The sequence below is a fragment of the Opisthocomus hoazin genome, chromosome 16 (assembly GCF_030867145.1).
Source record: "Opisthocomus hoazin isolate bOpiHoa1 chromosome 16, bOpiHoa1.hap1, whole genome shotgun sequence".
NCBI classification, from domain to species: Eukaryota; Metazoa; Chordata; class Aves; order Opisthocomiformes; family Opisthocomidae; genus Opisthocomus; species Opisthocomus hoazin.
In genome coordinates, this window is record NC_134429.1 from 18,930,749 (window position 1) to 18,951,213 (window position 20,465).

Here is a 20,465-nt window from a genome sequence, read left to right on the forward strand (position 1 = left end):
AGGACTGCAGAGAAGTACCCTGCAACATTCCAGGGAAGAATGGAGTCCAGGGTGCATACACACACAGCTAAGGAACGGGGCCTCCTCAGCTTGATCAACAGCAGACCCGGGCTACAGCAAGCTCCGATGCGGTGGGCAGCAGGGCGATCGCAGGGCTGCACAGAGACGCAGGCTGCTCCCGCCGTGCGGTGACAAGCGGATGTCACACCAGGTAGGGCTAATGTGGAGCACCTACACCCACCGCACCAGTCAGAGCTCTCAAAACTGCTCCGTACTGAAGCTGTTTACTGAGAGGGACTTGAACTCAAGGTGATCACACCAGCAGTATTCCTACGCCTGTGGGACAGGGACATTTCGGTGTGGAACTTTAAACGTATCTGTACCAGAACAGGAAAACTGCACAACTGAGGAAAACAGCCCATACAGATATACAAGTATCTATCTATCTATATATATCCATCTCCTGCTCTGTCAATACTTGTCTCCTCTGCTCCTGTAATTCATGCACTGAAGGATGCTCACCACCAGGGCCATGTTGCCCTTCCTCCCAGTCCACACCAGTTCATACCACGCAGGTCTGGGGCAGGGGTTGCCAAGTGGTTTGAGAGGATACCAGGTAGTGAATCGGCCTTTCCTGCCAGCAGCATCTCTGCTGAGGAGCATGCTATGATCACAACATTACTTTCATTGCTTCTTCATTAAATTTGCCAGGCAAAATCACCGGGGGAATATTTTCCAGTGGGTCCTCCATTCAATTTTCAACACAAAACAGAGCTTTAAGAGCTACAGTTTCAAATATAAAATTATCCCTTGGCTTTTCCTTCTTTCCCAGACATACTTGGAACAAATCATTTGTTTTAAGATTTTCCAGACCAAATATCACCCCACCCTCTCTCTTAGCTTCCACCAAGACGGGAGAAGTCCAGTCTATGACTCACCCACATCTGGGCCTAAGGAGGGTCAGCACAACAGCAGGGAGTTAACACAGCCCTCGCCCAACAGCAGCAGAAGTACAGATCCCACATTTCACTTTCCCAGCACGGGCTTCTGAAGCAATGGGATAAATCCAAGCCTGTGTTTGACAGGGGACTTAGGAATTTCATGGCCCCAAGAAACAAAACCAAGTTCAGTGGCCCAAGATGTCATTCCTAGAACCACCAGCCTAAAGTCAAGTCACAAAACATCAGAGAGCCAAAGGGATGCCTTCGCTACAGCACTCCCACGTGACTCCCTGCAGAGCTTAGGGAAGATGCCACTAGGCTCCAAAGCAAAAGCTAAAAAGAAGTGAGATTGCCCAACTGTGGACTGCTTCTCTCAGCACTTACGTACATGAAGTTCAAACGTAGGACATCACAGCTGCACCTGGGAATAGTGTTTGAGCAGAGATTAAAGGCAGGCAATGGCATTCATGGTGGGAATTCATCCAGGAGCAAAAGAGGCCACTGGACCAGGAGCTGAGTGGCAATAAAGTATCTGGTAGGGCAGGGGCCTCATCAGCCAAGGCTCTACTCTGCAGGGCAGGTTCAAAGATGGTGGCCAGATTCAACCAAGAGCCCAAATCATCAGGTAAGGTTGTGGTGATGAGGCAGGTCCGAGGCCAAGCTAGGAGTCAGTCCACATATCAGGGTCAGACCCAGAGACTGCCAGGCAGATCCATGGTCACGAGTCAGGTCCAGCATCAAGCCAGAAAAAAACCAGTCTGTAAGCTGGGACCCACCAGAGTTCATAGCTGGATATGGCTGGAGCTGAGCTAGAGACCTGTGCTCCTACAGCACAGCTCAAACCAAGACTGAAGCTCCCAGGCAGGGCTTAAATGGAGTGCCTGGGCCCACAGGTGGAGGGTGTGGGTGGAAGCCCCAGGTGAAGCTGGTCAGGGCTGTTAAGGTCTATCAGTGCACTGAGAGCCATAGCCCAATGTCAGCTCAAGATCACTAAGCCATTCTCCCGCAACATCTGGCCCCAGCTGATGAGACGGAGGGTGTGGACCTTCCTCTGCAGCTGCCTGACACATGGACAGAGGCAGCTCTCCCTTCTCCAGCTCCGATCCACCACCCCAGCCACAACGGTCATGAGCTGGATGAGTCACATCTGGGCGCTTATCTCCCTCATGGCCAGCCTGGAGGCCTCGTTGCCACCGAAGTCCCCTGAAACAGTCTGGTTTATGCTGTGTTTAAATGAGGGTTGGTTGTCTGGTGGCCTGGGAATCAGAGACTGATCCTCTTATCCGGTCTCGGGAATCCTGTCCCGTCAGCAGTCTCCCAAAACGGGGACACAGCAGCGTGGCTGGGAGAGGGAGACAGCAGGGCTGCCCGGACGTGATTCTGCTGGCCATCTCCGAGCATCCGCTGGGGAACAAAAGTGACCCCCCCACCCCAGCCTGCAGACAGCGTTCATCCATCATCCTCAGGTCAGCCTTCCTGCCGGACACCCTGCTCCCCAAGGACGGCCCGTTCCGCCGGTAAGCCCTGTCTCAGACATGGCACTGTTAGGACTGCAGTGGATTTGGCAGTCTGGCCTGGCCTCTCCACTTCTTCCCCTTCTGCAGACTTGCAAAGAGGTTTTCCAAGACCTGGGTGCTTTCTTGTTCTATGGCACCTCTATCCAAGCTGAGGTCAGGGTGTGCCTGACAAGAGCACTGGAAAGAGCATGTCAGTACTGCTGCAGCTGCTCAGATAACAAAATGAAATCTCAACAATGACAGCATACTGTACATTTTTCCCTGATTTCCTATTCCTACAGTTTACTTCTCTTTCACGGCAGCTTCTAGCAGCTGACCATAGCAACCCAAGGGGCAGGAGGGCCAGGCAGAACTCAAGCATCCTTTGCTCAGCAGGGGATGGTTAAATGACTTTTGTTCCTGTCTGGCTGTATGATTTGGTCCGACATCTCCTGAGCGATGACTCATCAGATAAATGCCACCCATGAACAGCATTCCGTGTGCGGTGCCTTCACAATACAGCTCACTTGGGGATCTCTGCTCTGGAAAACAAGCCGACAACACTGCTTCTGTTACACTTGCTGGATGTCAACACCGTCCAAGCCTAACTTCTGAACCAAGCTGAAGCTGAGCCTCTCTCACAAAAAGCTCAAGGGCTCCAGTTTGTGCTTAGGTCAAAGGACACTTGTTCCTGCCCCTTACAAATTATTGAAGCTGATTCTCTCCCCTAATTAGAAAGCAGAGATCCTACGAAATTCTAGAATGAGCCCCACCGCTGCCCTCCGCCCAGGACATCTGCCATCCGCCTCACTGACTCATCACAGCTTGGGTGGCTTTTCTTCTCGTCAGCGGGAAACGCTTCCCAGCTCGCTCAGCGCAGCTCCATCTCCCTGCAAGCTGCTGCTCCTGCTGCTGGAGGATTCCTCTGACGTAGCTGCAGTGATTTATGGCAGACAGGGCAGCTTAGGACTTAATGAAGCTCAACAGAGCGCTGTCTGGCGTAGTACCGATGAGGGCAATGTTAATGTTACATCTTCTGAGCTGGAAAATACCTGGTGCTGCTGAAGATGCACTTAAGGGGCTCAGCCAGCATAATCCTACCACAACAGCACTTTCACTCGCATCCTTTCACTTATCTTTCTGTTCACACAGAGAGAGGGAACCGCATGGGAAAGAGCCTTGACGTGTAAGTGTGACAAGGTTGTGCTGCAGATCCTGGTATTCCCTTCCAAGGCACGTGTAGGGCAATAGGCTGGTGGGAAAACCGTCTCCCGTTCTTTGACAGAACCAGGGATTAATGCAGCCCCACGTTCACCGCCTCTTGCCCTTGTACAACCTGGAGCCTCCCCCTCCCTGGTTCCTTGGCAGTGGATGCTGACAGCTTCGAACTATCTGTGAGTTGTACATCTCTTAATCTGGACAGCTAGTCAGCACCAAGAGGGTGGCATGGAGTACAGCCAGCTCTGCCTGCTTTAAAAGTCTTGGCAGAGGATGACCTGCCTTCACAAGTGCTGACGAGGTACGTGACTGCGCTAGCAAGAACTGCCCCTAAAAGCAGTGCAGGGAACTCTGACTTAATCAGAAGTTTTGGGGGCACAAAATGCACTTCAAGTCCAGGGTTTAATAGTCTTTAATAGGCAACGGGGTGAAAAAAATATGTGAGCTTCTGCACTGCTGTAATTCCAAACACCGCTGCGTAGCCTCATAGTGCAAATGCAATAACCCATAATTATCAGCCACCGCTCTAGAACTGATGGCAACTTTATGCTCCTGTACCTGTGGGGATACCTTGTTACACTCAGGTACTTAATTACATTCATCAGATTCTGTAAAAAGAGGGAAAGGTTGTTTACTCACATATAACGGTCTGGCAGACTGCTACGCCTTTCAACCTGTTTCGTGTTTTAGGGAGGGTGATTAGGGGGAAGGAAGGAGGCAAGGGAAAACACACACCAGTTTTGGAGCCGACAGCACAGCATCTCTCTGCAGACAAGCAAGGAGCCTTTCCAGTACAGAACAAGCCACAGTCAAAATTTCTCCACTCCAGTGTGGTATGTAGTGAGGAGGAGGGGTCACAGGGGAGACTTCAGGCCCTCGAGCAGAATTCCAGTTCCTGCCAGTCAGGCTCATGCGCAGGGACCTGGTTCTCTCTGGCGAGCTGCGCGGGAAGGCTGCTGCAGGGTTCTGGCATCCCTGCCTGCCAGGTGCTGCTCAGAGGTCTCACAGAGGCAGCTGGAAACCTGCTCCCTGTCACAGCTCAGACACCTCCCAGCAGAGCGTGGAAGCTCGCCGGATGAGGCGACGCGAGGCAGCGTCCCTCAGAGAGTCCGGAGGTGCTGCAAAGACTGCGCTGGCCCGAGGACGGGCCGGGGAGTTTCTGCTGAACGCCAGCTCGTTCTGCGTTGAGGCAAAGGCTCTTGGCAGGTGGGGAGCGACCGACCAGAGCAGTACAAACAACGGGGCAGACCATAACACCTACTGGAGGGAAGTGCTCTGGGATACTGAAAGGTTCACACAGCGAGGGGAAGACCCCTCACTCCCTCAGGATCTCGGGAACAAGGAATTTTTCAGGAGTAAGATCTCATTTTCTCTCGGGGGGAGGACATGCAAGCTAACACTGCAAGGGTGTCCAAGTGCCGCAGTTTCACCCAGTCCAGAGGTACTCACAGGACTAAAGACCCCTGAGACCCTGCACCTCTGCCCTGCCTGTGCTTGGTAAAGAGCCAATTACCCTACACACTGCACTTTTACAAGAACTGGAGGTAGGAGCTGATGCTTTTAAACTGGTAGCACAACTGACAACTGCAGGACTCCTAGAGTCAATAGGGAAAGGTGGGGCATTTTGCTTTCGGAACACGGGGAGGAGTCACGGTCATTTCTCATCAGGTATTTTCCTCCTTGCATGAACTTGTGCAATTTTGGGTCTAAGATGCCTGAGGCTGGGGACCCTTGTCCCTTAGATATCTAACGCAGCGTTAGTACCACTGCGAACCAGACCACACTGAACTGCTGTTGGAAAAGATGGGTGCAGGCATTCAGCAGACCTACACGCTGCCGTGATGGTTAGGAGAGGGAGAGGACAGCCCCCTTAGCAAAACGCAATACTCATCCAGACACTGAACAGCCACCAAGAGCACAGCGCAGCGTCCTGCGTGAAGGTGACTCGAGGTGACACGGCGGCCAGCTGGAGCCTGGGCTTTTCTGCTGACGCTGCTACCGACATCTGCGGCGATGCCTCAAGAGGTCAGCATCGTAACATCAGTAGGAAGCTCTTTTTCAAGCCACTAAGCACCCGTTTCTGAACAGAATATCGTCGGAAGCCAATTGCCCAAGTCTTTGGAAGGCCACTTTCCCCAGAGCAGCAAGGAAAATCAGCCAGCACGTTACAGGAACCCGTCCTCCAGGGAAACTAGGGCAGTGCTATTCTCCAGCTCACTAGGCAAAACAAACACAACCAGCTAGTGTCATGAGGTCCTTGACCTCTTACTCAATCATCATTACCTACATCAGTTTGCCTGATCCATCTAACCTCCTTGTCCTACAAAGCCACCCACAGAATCACAGAATGGTGGGGGTTGGAAGGGACCTCTGTGGGTCATCCAGTCCAACCCCCTGCCCAAGCAGGGTCACCTACAGCAGGCTGCACAGGACTGCATCCAGGCGGGTCTTGAATATCTCCAGAGAAGGAGACTCCACAATCTCCTTGGGCAGCCTGGGCCAGGGCTCGGTCACCCTCACAGGGAAGAAGTTCTTGCTCATGTTCAGCTGGAACTTCCTCTGCTTCAGTTTGTGCCCATTGCCCCTTGTCCTGTCACTGGGCACCACTGAAAAGAGTTTGGCCCCATCCTCCTGATACCCAGTCTTGAGAGATTTATAAGCATTTATTAGGTCCCCTCTCAGCCTTCTCTTCTCCAGGCTGAACAAGCCCAGCTCCCTCAGCCTCTCCTCGTAGGAGAGATGCTCCAGTCCCCTCACCATCCTCGTAGCCCTCCGCTGGACACTCCCCAGTAAAACAGCTGCCCAAGCAAGACATGTTAGGTAGTCAACATGACCAGCCAGAGCCAGGAGCCCAAGACTCTCGGTGCCAGCGCTGGGAGGGACAACAAGGGTGCTGGGGACAGTTAAATATGGAGAGGAGGCAGGAGGGATGGCGGGTCTGCCTCTCTCTGCGACACGGCCAGGCTGTGCTGGCTGGAGGAGGTCACGGAACTGCTTAGACTAAAACAACTTCTGCGGGAAGCCAGTCTCCTAACTGGGAACGAACCCAGAAGGTGTGAGCGCTTTCTGCACTGCTGCACATGGTTCTGCAAGGGGCAAACAGCTCTATAATTTGGTTGCTTTGCTCTCTCTCACCAAGCCAAAACAAGAAGCACAGATCTGAATGGGGAAGGGACAACGCGGAATTGCTCCCTGCGCTGTTCGCTACGCAGCCCGTTGACTGCGGTTGAAACCCTCCACGCTCTTCCCCACAGAGCAGTGCTGCTCTCTCACAGCAGATCTTACTTAAATTAAATTACCAGACAGGGGCCCAACACTGTTTCCAGTTATATCAGTGTAATCTCCTAGAATTCTGTGTGGCCGAACAGAATTTGAAACCCGGCACCTTTAATCTCAGTATTAAACCTTTCCTCTTTTCCCTCTGTCAGTCTACCCTTCCTTGGTTTCATTCCTTTCTTCAGTTTGGGCAAAAATTCCTTTACCTGAGGATTTAATTCATCTTTCTGACAATCCTGGTATTTACCTGGCACGAATTAGCAGAGCTTCTGTTAGTCGTTAGTCTGGGTGTCCTCCCAGCAGCTCCTCAGAGACAGATACGGAAGCTGAGACATAAATGTACAATAGCCCAGATCCATAAAGGTACTGAGGTTTCTAAGTTCTCTGCATGCTTTGACATGAGTCAGGCATTAGCCCAAATGCATGTGGCTAAGAGCACAAAAAAAAGGCAGAGGACCCTGACTCCAGCTCCTCTGAACCCAACCCTCTCTTCTGGCACCGCTCTTCTAAGGCTGCTTTGATGCTTTTTCCTCCTTGTGCATGAAAAGGCCGGTGGGAATGCTCTGGAGCTTAGTGTGTTCATCTGCATTCACGCGGGTTGCATGCTTGGATTTTGCTGAACTGGAATCAGGACTTCTCCGTGCTCCAGCAATAAAATTACGGAACAAGCTTTTCCAACCAATTTTTTGGGGATATCTTCCTTTCTTTTTAACTTGTTCCAGTTGTACATACTGTCCTGGCCACATTCCTAGAGTAAGCACTGACAACTGTTTCATAGCTGAGATCTTCAGACCCGGATGAGCCAAGATACACATCTACACACACGCACAGGCACACACAAAGGAGACAGCAGAAGGCACTAAAAATAACTCAGCTAATTGAGGAGCCATCGCAGAGGGCTCAGGGTGCAGCAGCCATTCCAAAGCCAGCTCCCGGCGAGGGACCCGCACCGCTGTGCGCCAAGGGAGGAGGGTGCTCTCCAAAGGCTGGGGCGAGGGCGGCTTTAAGCACAGATCCCCCTGTGCGTACAGCTGGCGGCAGGGAAATATTGCCTTTTGCAAACCCTGAGTCACACGTGGCGGGGAGCTCACCCCTGCTGAACAGGGTGGAGTGCATGGGAAGGGTTATACCACGGCAGTTGGGAATTTGACAGCTCTGGGAAGGGTCCTTCCCTGCTTAGGAGCTGGCTGAGGTAAGAGCGATCCCAGAAGTGCCGCTTTTGGCGGAGAGCAGCGAGCCAGGGGAAGCTGCACAGCTGGCGCAGCGGAGCTTGCAGACAGCACTCTGCATCTCCAGGTTTCTGGCCGGGACTGCTTCCTCGTGCTTGGGCTGCAAGCCCCTATCCGTGCAGCTGTGAGGCGGTCCCTGAGAACCACGGGGCAGCTTCTCCGGGGTTCCTGCGCTCCCTGGCAACAAGGAGCAGCGTTTTTGCTGCTTACGTTTGCAGCGGGAATTTGAGCAGCATCAGAAAATGAAGGTTTGACTTTCTCTGCTTTTACACAAACACAGTGTTTTTCTGATGCTCACACTGGTTTATTCCCTCTCTCCCCACCAACAACGCAGCTGTTTGACTGTTCCCAAATACGAACAGCCCTAGAGAGCTGTGTGTGCAGTAGCTCTTTTCCCTGTCCTTTTTTACTAGCAAAAGCTCTTCCCACCTGCTTTGTGAAATAATTAAGTGGACTTGATGCAGCTTCTTCTCCAGCTGCACATGGTTAACCTGCATCCCAAAAGCAAGTATTGTGCCTAATGTACTTTGACAGCGGTATCGTGGTGTAAAAGTGGGTCAGTCCAGTGCTGACACTCTAAAGCTTCCTTCACTCTAAAACACTTGTGCTTTAAAGCTCCTACTGAGTTACAGCCTTAAAATTGTGGGTCTGGCATGGAGCCACCAAGCATGAAGTACCTTCCTCTTCTACGAGGATGCCATGGCTGGGTGTTTGGGATGGAGAAAGGGCAGATTCTAATTCCCTGGGCTCTGTTAGTGAGATACGGTCAGCTCAGGAGAATAGCCATTGTCTGGGCGTTTCCCTCCTTTCATCTCAGCATAGCATTAGTACGTCCTGTGTTATCCCTAAACACAGAGCTGCACACAACTCACTGAGCCTGCTCCCAGCAACAACTGAACCACGTAGTCCTTTTGGTTCGACCCATTCACAGCCTTGCCAGTGTCCTAATGTCACAAATCTGAATGCCAGGCTTCAGAGTGTATTCCAAATCTGCAGGAACAAGGTTACACACGCAAGCTGTTAACAGCCAGAGTCCTGAGCTGTCAAGAGCTCCTCGGAACCCCGTCTGTCCTCACTACAAAGTCCTGTGCTATCCAAAAGGAGGAACAAGGCATCTGCAGTGCGAGACCTCTGTGAGCTCTCCTCTTCCTTTGATGAAGGGGTCTCTAACTTCACCCTTCTATGTATTTGTTGTACATCTCTGATCTGAAACGAGCCAAAAGGCACCCATGCAACAGTACATACCTTTTCACTAAGTGGTACCTCCTCTGCAAGCCTGTGGAAATCCCATTTCCTACATACATGATGCATCAGGACTGATCACTGTGAGTACACAGACTCACAGCTCATCCAATTCAATACTGTTGCAAGCAGCAACAACAGTTCTCAGCCTTTTGCTGCTCTCTTGGCTACGCAATGTGCAGGGATTGGAACCTGAAAGACATTCCCTTCATGGACCCCACCTCTGCGCAGTGTCAGGTACGCCAAGCACAGGAGACCATTAATCAGCACCTTGAGAAAGAGGTTGCCGTCAGCACACAAAAAGGCAAGAGGAAGCGGCGTCTTACCATGTGATAGTTAATCATTTCCTGCAGACTGTCTCCAAATTTGTCGAGGCACTCCTGCAAAAAAAGGTAAAGAGAACTGGCAGTGAATAGAAGCAGCTGCCCTTCATCCCCAGGGGTTCAACGGCTGAGAGACTCTCATTAAGCCACCGAAGAGCCACTCTGCCATTTGGCAAGAAGGCGTCTCAAAACATCTGACACTGAAGGCATAGGCTCCCTGTCCTTTCCAGTTTAGTGCTGAAATCAGCATGTCACTTGTCGCTTGTGCAGGCTGGTTATCCACGTTTCTGAAATAACTGATGCTCACTGACCTAGATTCCAACAACCTTGCCAGCACTGTGGCTTCTTAGAAGTCAAGTTCTCCCTGCAAACGATGAATCTCACTCTGATCTTTCAGCACTGCATTATCAGATGGTCTCTACATTCCTCCAAAAATAAAATCTCATACTAAATGGCTACTTAAACAGTATAAGGGTCTTGGAGATATGGTCCATTCACAGCATCAGGACGCTTAGCGCTCCTCAGCCCTCACTGTGTCCCATCCTGCATTCCCCAGGATGACTTACCGAAATCATTTCATCCTTCTTGCACTGCTGTGACAAGTCCCGGACTCCGCTGACAAAGTGCTTGTTCGTGGTGATGTAGGCTTTGCCTGCTTCAATCATCCCACTGCATAGCTTTACCAGCTGCACAAGGAGAGAGGTGTGAGCGGACAGGCATCTGATCACATCACACCCAACTGCAGCCAGGCTGGGTTTCATCTGCACCAACAGCACAGCCTGAGCCCTTTTGGACAGGATGCCATTCATAGAATCATAGAATCATCGGTTGGAAAAGACTTCTAAGATCATCAGGTCCAACCATCCACCCAACACCATCACGCCTGCTAAACCACGTCCCGAAGTGCCACATCTACACGGTTTTTGAACCCCTCCATGGATGGTGACACAACCACTGCCCTGGGCAGCCTGTTCCAATGCCTGACCACTCTTTCAGTAAAGAAATTTTTCCTAAGATCCAATCTAAACCTGCCCTGCCGCAACTTGAGGCCATTGCCTCTCGTTCTATCCCTAGTTAGTTGGGAGAAGAGACCAACACCTGCCTCACTACAACCTCCTTGCAGGTAATTGTACAGAGCGATAAGGTCCCCCCCCAGCCTCCTCTTCTCCAAACAGCCCCAGCTCCCTCAGCTGTTCCTCTTAAGACTTGTTCTCCAGACCCTTCACCAGCCTCGTTGCTTTTCTCTGGACACGCTCCAGCAACTCACTGTCCTTCTTGTAGTGAGGGGCCCAAAACTGACCACAGCACTCGGGGACTGAACACAGGACACGTCAGCAGTGTGGCTGCACGAGCAACCCTTACTGCACGTGGCAGAAACAAGGAGGCAAACAGTGCTTCTCAGGGTATGTCACACTGCCACCATTTCACTTGTCACTTAAGAACAACGGTTCCAAGGCCATCCCCTGAGGACAGATGAATCAGGGTAGCCCAGTGGGTTTCTACCTCATTCTATCCTGAGGCATCAGGACTGCAATGAAAGGAACCCGATCACACAGACTGACTGGGGAGAGGTGAGGCTCCTCGGGGCTGGGTGGAACCGATACGCTGTCTTGAATCTCCGGGCTGGGATTATGCTGCTCTTGGGGATTGCTGGGTTTGTGTCATGTTTTCCCTAAACCAGCTGACCAGGACTGCTAAAGCCACGTCTGCTGCGTGCAGCCAGGGACAATCTGTGTTCCCTCACACACGGGTTAAACCGTCAAGGTTGTAGGTAACTACGAAGCAATTCCCCAAACCCTGCAGCCCCAGGAAACTTTGCTGGCGTGCTGTGAGGGATTACAGCATATACCTCTGGACTGCCTGTGACTTGCTACAGTGTCTTTCTGATGGACCTGGAAAGAGCTTTGTTCGGAGAAAGATTAACAACTTTAAGCAAGCTACAGATGCTCCGATTCTCATCCCCAGCCCTGTCATAGTGACATCACCTGGAACTTGTAGCAAAACGGGGTGGTTTCCTCACTTTGGAATTCATTTGCTGCAGCACAGGCATCCATCCCCAGACAGCCTTTATTAACTTCTGATAATTTAACAGCTGCAGGGAACATTCCCAGACTTCCTAGCCCCAGCAAACTGCCTCAGCACGCCTGGAACTGGCTGTAAAGACCGGAGCATCAGCTTAGCCAGAACTCCTGGCCATTAGCCTATCTCCTTTCAGCCAAAGCTCCTTGTAAAAGGTTACGTTAAACAACTAAAGATAAATCCACAAATGAAAAGCCCAAGAGATCTGCAACAGTAATGTCTGGCCACTGAAGAGTATTTTTTAATTTTTTATTTGTTTGTTTGCTTTGTTTTTTTTAAATCTTCACTGTTCCAGGCTTTTTAACTAAGTGAAAAACTTTAGCTGCTGATAACGAGCAACACTTGGAACTGAAGTTTTCCATTCTCAAAATCCCGGAGCCTTTTAGCAATATTAATCTTACTAATGAAAAATGGCGTTAGAAATCTATTATCCCTGTTAACCAGCCTCACCTGCAGGCTGGCAATGAGTAGTGCCCGATGCCAAAGCCCCGCTGAAGCATGGTGTGCTGTTTTGGGGCTTGGTGCTTGTTCTATTTTCGCAGCCACAAGGCTTCAGGCTCTAATCTATATGCATGCATTGCAGAACAAGCTTGCTTGCCTCTGTCTGCAGTTCTGTAAAAATATATCTGAGTATAACCAAATTTATAAATGTATATATAGTCACACGTGGTGTATCTGTGTATGCATAGTATATACAGTTTTCACTCTTTCCCATTCACATCCTCTCCTGTCCACGTAATTTGACAGAACAGCATTGGACGCTAGCAGACTTGTACTATCCCATCCAAGCCCGGAGAAGAAAAGCAAACAGATGCTGTTCCTGTCACATCTGGAGGCCAGACATACACTGGGGGTTTGGACAGATCCTCTGGAAAGGAAATCCAGCCTATTCTGCAACGTGGCGGTTTCTAGCATACCTCTGTGCAAACACTCGTGGCCAAGGCTGTGTTACTACTAGCTGAAGGCCATCCCGCACAAGCACCCTCCCAAGGGGAGCAATGATGGCTCTGCAGACGGAGCACAGGACAGAACGAAGGAAATCTCTTTGAAACCACCAAACTCTCCGGTATGGATGAACCATTTACACTGCCCTTTAGCTCCATTTCAAGCAGGTGTGAAAAGGCTAACCATTTATGAACTAAGTGATCAGGGGCACAGTAAAAGGCAGAGGAACAGAGTCAGTCCTTGGCAGCTTGCTGCTCTTTAAGAACTAGTCATGCCAGCTCCTCGAGTGCCACTGAACAACATCTACACCAAGCCCTGGAAAGGCCGCCCTGGGCATCCACCCAGATGGTACACAGGAGAGGAGCTGGGCCACCCAAGGCTGATTAATTAGGAATGGGAGTGATTGAATCTTGTCCAAAGTTACTCCCAGAGAACTCGTTTGAACTTCAGTGGCTCTTCAGATGCAAACTCCAGCCTCACTTGCCCTGGACCCAGACCTGATAAGCCTGCTGCTGACAGGGACCGAGCCCGCGCTCTGCAGGACCGGTCAGGTCTGCAGCAGCCAGGGAAATGATGCAGGCAAAGAGAGCAACACGTCCACCACCCCCTTTGCACCACCAGAATATCACCCCATAACTGCTGCCAGGGGAAGACCAAAACTGCATGAGGCTATTGTTTTAATGCAGTCCTCACCCAAAGGAGCTCAAATCAATTCGCAATAAAGCACTGAATAATAAAAAGCTGAGGGCCCTGAACAGCTCCTGCACTTCCAGCCCACCCTCCTCGCTCCAGGAACATTCCCAGCACACCAAGGCGTCTAACTACAGGGGCACTGACAGCAGCAGTGCTAGAATCAGAGTAAGTTTTGCCCCATGCTTTCTTTAGAGCCTGAGCCTCTTCCACAGAGGAAAACAGATAACCCAGATCCCTTTGCAGCTTTCACCAGTGAGACTAGCTAGCTTGTGCAAGTAGTAAATAGGTTTTATAGGACACAGCTTTGCCTAGGGCTTGTGACTTCAACAAAGCCCATTTCTCCATCAAACGCAGGAGTTTTATCCCTTGCTAGCTTTGGTAAATCTCACAGATAAAAAGCCAACGGCTCTTCTGGCTCCTTTTCTTCCCTTCTCCCTGTTCTCGTTTGGAAACAACTTGGCTGATGTCTCAGACATCAGGAGGAGTGGGGGTGAAAAAGCTGCCTTCCATCCTAAAGCCTCATTTAGATCCAAACTACCAACCTGATGCAAAGAATCACCAGCATAAATGCAAAATGGCCAAACTGGTCCCTGAGAGGATATTTCCAGTGTCAGATTACAGCTGTGGCGCACAGCCTGGCTGACCAGCAGACAGCAACCACCACCATCAGCCTGAATCCGGCTCCTTGAGAACCTGCCAGCATCTGCTTACAGCCCTGAGCTGGCACAGCGGCACCCAGGCTGTGTGGGTGTGCACAGGCTCCTACCCCACACAGCTTAATATCACAGGCAAGGTGGTAGAGAGGGGAAGCAGACCGCACTGAAATGACCTGCCACAGCAGGAGAAGCAGTGTCAGTCCCCTGAGATCCAGGACCAGAACAAGAAAGCCATCACTCAGCATTAGGAGCCCCAGTCCGGACCTCTTGTCCTAACTCCTTGGGCAGTCACAAAGGAGCCTTGACAGCTACCTGTCAGTAATGGGAGGCCCAGGCATGTTGAGAAGCCCCTTGCATTATACATTGGGTTCCTGACAGCCTGAGATGGGCTCAATTTTTAGAGGAAACTGGTGGGGCCATATTCCTGAGCAGGAACTCATCAGTCCCCCCCGAAACCAATGCACTAAACTGTCCCATCTTACCTTGTCAAGCTTCGCCTCTATCTCCACCACATCTGTTTCCACTTCATCAATGGTTGCCCTGCAATGACAGCAGCAAACAGAAATAATAAATTGATTGCTTATGATGATTGGGAAAGAAGCCAGGAAGTCCCAGATGAGTAAAGATCAGAGGGACTAAGGTATGTATGCTGGTGGGGGACAGGAGGAGGGATTCACACTTCCCACTTAGGAGTTCCCTGCTGCTGCATGAGGTCGGGACTGACTTACTCAAAGATCACACCTCGTCAGGAACGAATCCTGCAGGGCTGGGAAAAGAGACGGAGATTATGCTATCTTCTGTCAGTGTCTGGAGGAATTCGGGTGTGCTGTGGTAGTCGCACATAGCAAACACTTTTAGTGCCCTTGTTCTGATTCTGCAGGTAATGTTGTTAATAGGTAATAATGCCAAGTGACACAGAAATAACCTTTGTTACACCGTAGCCATCCATTCACATCAGGCACAAATCACAGAATCACAGAACCACAGAATGGTAGGGGTTGGAAGGGACCCCTGTGGGTCACCCAGTCCAACTCTCCTGCCGAAGCTTCAGTACCACCAAACCCATTTTCTAGGCTATAACTGTGCTTGAAGTGCAGCCACATGGCGAATTCTGTCCTTTGAACCTTAGGAACCGTCGTGCAAGCAGAAACACATCTTGGTTCTTTTGTCTTTGAACACCATAAATCTGCTTCACGCACATGGGGCTTTGCTTGCATACAGATAAGTCTGCTCCGTGATTATCGGATCTGTTTTCTTTCCACGTCACTGGACAGATGTGACAGTAAGAGGCTATTAGAATCCAGCTGCAAAGGTCACCAGGCCTCCCTCACAAAGTGAAATATTAACGTGACATCAGCCATTTGCAAGCGGCATTCCCAGACTGAGGCATGTGGTACGGAACGACTTTTTCCGGCCAGCGTCCGTGAGTAAGCACTGTGAATCTGCGAGCGTTCCCTGGCAGAGCTGCTCACTGCTATACGATGTCTATCCTTGGACAAGCTGTTTCTCTAACCACACACCTGGAAATGTGGTAAGCCTCACGCCACCCTTATGCACCAAGGATATGCAATTCAAATTCCACTGCAAGGAGCTTCTTAAGTTTGTGGGCTTGTAATTTAAAAGGTTGGTTCCTGAAATACTAAACTCGGGCTTTAAAAAATCCAGCACTGAACATGTGCCAGCTGAAAGAACCGTAGGGGAGAGACATGACTTAGAGGCACATGAATCAATACTGCTATCTCAGCAAAGGGACAGGACGCCCACAAACCAAAGGGCACAGCAAAAATCCTGAAGGGACCTTTAGAGTCTGCGGTAACTCTGTGCCTCTGAGACTCCTCGTACCTTCAGTGAACTAGTGAATGATGAAGATAGCGACTATCTTCACTAACGGACATGCTTCTAAGAGAAGGAAGTATAAATTTAAGAAGAAAGGCCAAACGGTCACAAAGCTGGGATCTAAATCTAAATTTCTGCCAAGCTGAGGCAGGGCTCAGGCCAACAGCATGGTACTTGTATGTACCTTACAACGACTACACACAACCAAAGTAGCGTAGCACACTCGGTAATATCTACTCTAAGCATTCTTCAATGGGAAATATGGATAATACCTTACACAGGTGAGTGCAGTCCCCATCCGCAAGCTACAGGACAGCCACCATTTGCTACAGTCCTGTGTAATCCGGACGGAGCAGAGAGTCTGTCCTCACACAGGACTGGCCTCAAAGACTGTGGGTCCAGTAACTGCCCTGTCGAACCCAAATTGGCTGCATATCCAAGAACCGTGATGTAACAGCTGTAACTTTCCTTCAGAGACTCCTGTCCTCCCCTTCCACTGCTCTCTTGTTCCCAGATGATGTTACTTGCAAGCAGAGGAGTGTCTCCTCCAGCAATGCCCCTTTCCATTAAGAATTCCTTCTAGCCTGTGGTCTGACCACGCTGCTCCCAGCCAGGGAGGGCAGAAGGGGGATGCGGGCCATTTACAGGCCACTTGTGACTCCTCTGCTGCCCTTTCCTCATCTGGTTTCTTTTCACAAGTGAGTCTCAAGGAGAAAAAGAGGGAGGTCTGCTGTTCCTCAATGAGCTGTGATGTACTTCAGCTCTGTGAGCAGAGAGAAGCACCAAAACCCTGCCAAAGCTGTGTGAGGAAAGGATGCGTCCCTACTCCCCTCATCCAAGAGCTCTTGATGTCATCTCAGCAAACAATACTCCCTGCATCTTAACATAAGCCGAACATCAAACCCAGAGGAAACAGACTGGGTTATTAATCACCATTATGTATCGTAGAAGACAGCCTGGAATCTGCTTTCATTCAAAGATACCGGATGCAAGAAAATACAACTACTGCCTACCATGAACTCCTCTGCTTCCTGCCACGCAAGGAGAAACACGTACTTACAAACGGCTTGCTACCTGTCGAACACTTTAAATGAAGCATATTTGTTACACCTCCCCTCACCCCACGCATCACTTCTCTCTTTTCCCTGCCATGACACCCAACGTCAGAGATGGTGAGGCCAGAACTTCAGACGCGGATTCCACGGACATCCTCCATCTAGAGCCGCCCCGGGCAAGCTGAACAGGAGGGCAGCCGAGCACTCCGCTTCGGAGCAGAGCAAGCCCTGGGCTCTCTGACGTCGCAGGAAGACAGCAGGGCTGCTCAGGAGGGTACCTGCTCCCTGGCCTTCTCCTCTACCTCTAAGGAAGCTGGCAAGAAACCAGGACAGAGCAGGTGAGACAGCAAGAAACCCTGCCTCTTCAGAACGGCCTTTTTCATCAGCAGTTCCCCAAAACCGCAGGCAGCTGGAGACTCAATCTGCACCCACCACGGAGGGAGCAAGTCTTTGTGTGTAGGTCACATCTGTGTAGGAATTCATCAAAACCCCAGCAAGCAATACTTCTGTGCAGGGTCCCAAGGCCTGACTTCGCTGCAGTTGCAGGGCTCTCTGTTTCCTTTATGCAAAGGGAGGGAACCTGTCACTGCAGGTTTACAGGCAAGTATAATTTTCTGTGATAACAGCAGAAACACCAAGTATAGTGCATCTGTTTCTTTTTTTTTTTTTTCACTTGTGTTTTTTAAGAACAAGCTCTGTCTTGTGACGACACTGTAATGCCAGCCTTTGCTTTCTACAAATACATCTCTGTTCCACCACAGGCACTCAGAAACGACGGAAACGCAGTAAGGACATTATGGAAAATCACTAACACAGCTCCACATCCAGCCTACAGCGTAGCCACTGCTGTCTTTCCAAGCTCTGGCCTGACTCGGGGACTCCTATAGCGTGAAGCTGCACTGCCACTGACAGATGGTGGCTTCAGTCCTACCAGCCAAGCCCCTACTAGAGAAAGATCCATTGCATGACATCTCAGCCAACACAGAGGTTTCATACTACTGCTACAGACTACTTACTAATTCTAGAGAAAGATCTACAACCACCTATCTGCTCCCTAATCAGAGAAATCTCAGATGTCAGTATGGCCATCTTCAGCACAAACAACACCCAAAAGAGTATTTCAAAGCTTTGCAATATTCTCAGTGTTCCTCATAAGCTTCAGAAGTGTCAACCTGCAAGTGCTGGAGAAAGACCTGAAGACCTAGATGCCACAGAAGGGAATGGGTGGCTTCTAGAAGGCCAGGTGTTCTGTCGGTGTCCTGAAACACAGGTTCATCAGGCTGCTGGTTGCTGCGGTGTCAGCACAGCTAAATGCCTTTGCCTTTCCGTAGCAGCAGCAGAAAGTGCTGTCGCCAAGACTTCAGCCCTCTGTGCCACAGCAAGAACAGCCCAGGAACTTTCTCCAGCAGACTGAAAAAATAAGTGCTGGGTAGTCCTTTCTTTGCTTTCCTCCAACACTGCTTCCAGCCTCCTCCTTGAGCAGCTCCCCGGGAGCAGCCTCCAGAATCCAAGCAGAAATCTAAACTCCTTCACCCTCACATTAGCCGGAATGAGAACGAAATCCTGGTGACTCATTAGGAAAGTACAGGCTCCCCTGTGCTCAGGGCTCCGGCCACAATCGATCTGCTACCAGCTCCTTGAAAACACAGCCAAAAAAAGCAGCTTCCTCCTCTCTAATAATGTGATGCTCGAGCTTTACTGCAACACATATGGCTGCCCTATAGGAATGGCAGCCTGGCTGTGCCAGGGGCAAAGATTTTGAAAGAAATAGAATAATTAAAGAGCTTCTTTCAGGCAAATTTTTTCTCTTGCAGCTATTTTTATTCTCTGGGTTTGGAAGCTGTGTGCCTTCATGCATCGTGCTTATACTGCCAGATTCAATTTTTCCACTTGGTTTCTTCGTGCTTCTGATAGCTGCACAGAATAACCAGCTAAAAAAAAGAGCGCTGCGATTTCTGAGGTTGCTTTTCTTTCCAGGAAAGCAACAGCAGCCATTGTTTAATCTGCAGCCGTCAGCCAGAGGCCAGGGCAGCAAGGCGGTCGAGCAGCGCATTTCCTGCCAGAAGGTCGAGAGAGCATCTATAATTTACTCCCCATTTTTATCATACCCTAAGAAAAGGCGTCGATATATTTGGACTCTGTGTGGAGGAGGAAGACATTTTGGGTCTGGTATCCACCAAGGTATGAATACAACTGACTATGGCTAGGACAGCATGAAATTTGAGCTTTCCATTTGGTGTCCAGACTTCACATAAAACGTTTCAAGTGTTTGATTTCAAGGACAGCGATCTCAGGGACCTGTTCAATTCCAGGACTGTAATGGAGTTCCAGCTTCATTACAGGAAGGAAGGGTGAACATTTATCCATCCTTTCCAGCTACACGGTGCTTTTACATCTGAATGAAGTCCTTGGGGAGATGAATGATGAGGCTGAGACGTGGTTAGGGGTAGTGCAGCCACACTTTCAGCTTGGATAAGCTGTAAGTGGAACACAAAAGGACCTCAGTGCTCAACCAAGTGCTTAACTCCTACCCTGCAGTGTCTTATCCCATACACCTGGCCTTGTTGGCCAGGGATTTTTCTTTCTGCAGCTCTGGGTCTTTGCTTCTTAGAAGCCATGTAATTTCTCTAAGGGCTGGGAGAAGGTTGGAGGAGAACAGCAGTGTGCAAAGCCAGAAACAGTTCGAGTCCCTCCCTCTTCCTCGCCTTCTCCCTGACCAAACGATGTCACTGTGGGACCTGCCACGTCAATGGAGAAACCAGGGAGCAAAATCAACAGGCCTACGTCCATCCGTGGGCTTCTGGGGTTCAAAACATCCTTATCCTACTTGCTGATGCGGTTCCAGAGTCCTCTGATAGTGCTTCCCTAGAGAAATAATCGGTTTCTGTGCATCTGTTTACTGCAGAATGCAAGCACTGGGCTAAATTCTCTGCCAATTCCATTCCCAAATTTAAATCCTCCCACTGCTCCACCCACGTGTCACAGATAAAAGGCAAAATCCGTTCAGTTACACAAGCAAGCTGAGAACCTGGAATAACTCCGCAGGGATGAGTAATGCCAGCTCAGCACTGCTCAGCTCCATTGCTCCATCCTGAAGGAACACAGAAGTGAGACGAACAGGCACGGCAAGTGGCACACTCGATCCCTACTGAACCCACGTGCTTGCCACGTCCACAGCACTTGTGATTTCTGCACAAACAGAAAAGCCCAGGCGCAGGCAGCAGCTGCAGCGCGTACACAGGGATGCTCAGCACGCGGCGCTCACCCAGCCGGAGGCATCTGGCGCGGAAACCAAGCGATTCCGACACGAGGGAATTGAATCCCTTCACCCAAAAAAGCAATGTCCCGACTGCCGGGCAGCTAAAAGCTGTGTAGTCATGTCCTGGCTGGGTGCCCTTCGTGTTTCCTCATGCCGTGCTCTTCCTGCTAATGCTTTTCCAGGCCTTGGGCTATTTCCGTCATGAGGGGAGAGAAAA

The 20,465-nt window shown here is 50.4% G+C and overlaps 1 protein-coding gene across 1 annotated transcript in view; it reads right to left on the minus strand.

Moving 5' to 3' along the window:
- The window catches only part of ACAP3 (ArfGAP with coiled-coil, ankyrin repeat and PH domains 3), a 93,890-nt gene that overhangs the window by 37,915 nt on the left and 35,510 nt on the right, over positions 1–20,465 (minus strand). Inside the window, exons 2-4 of the mRNA XM_075437188.1 lie at positions 14,581–14,638; positions 10,292–10,411; positions 9,729–9,782 (exon numbers count right to left, since the gene is read on the minus strand). Coding sequence (XP_075293303.1) covers positions 9,729–9,782; positions 10,292–10,411; positions 14,581–14,638 — 232 coding nt within the window. The remainder of the gene's footprint in view (positions 1–9,728; positions 9,783–10,291; positions 10,412–14,580; positions 14,639–20,465) is intronic.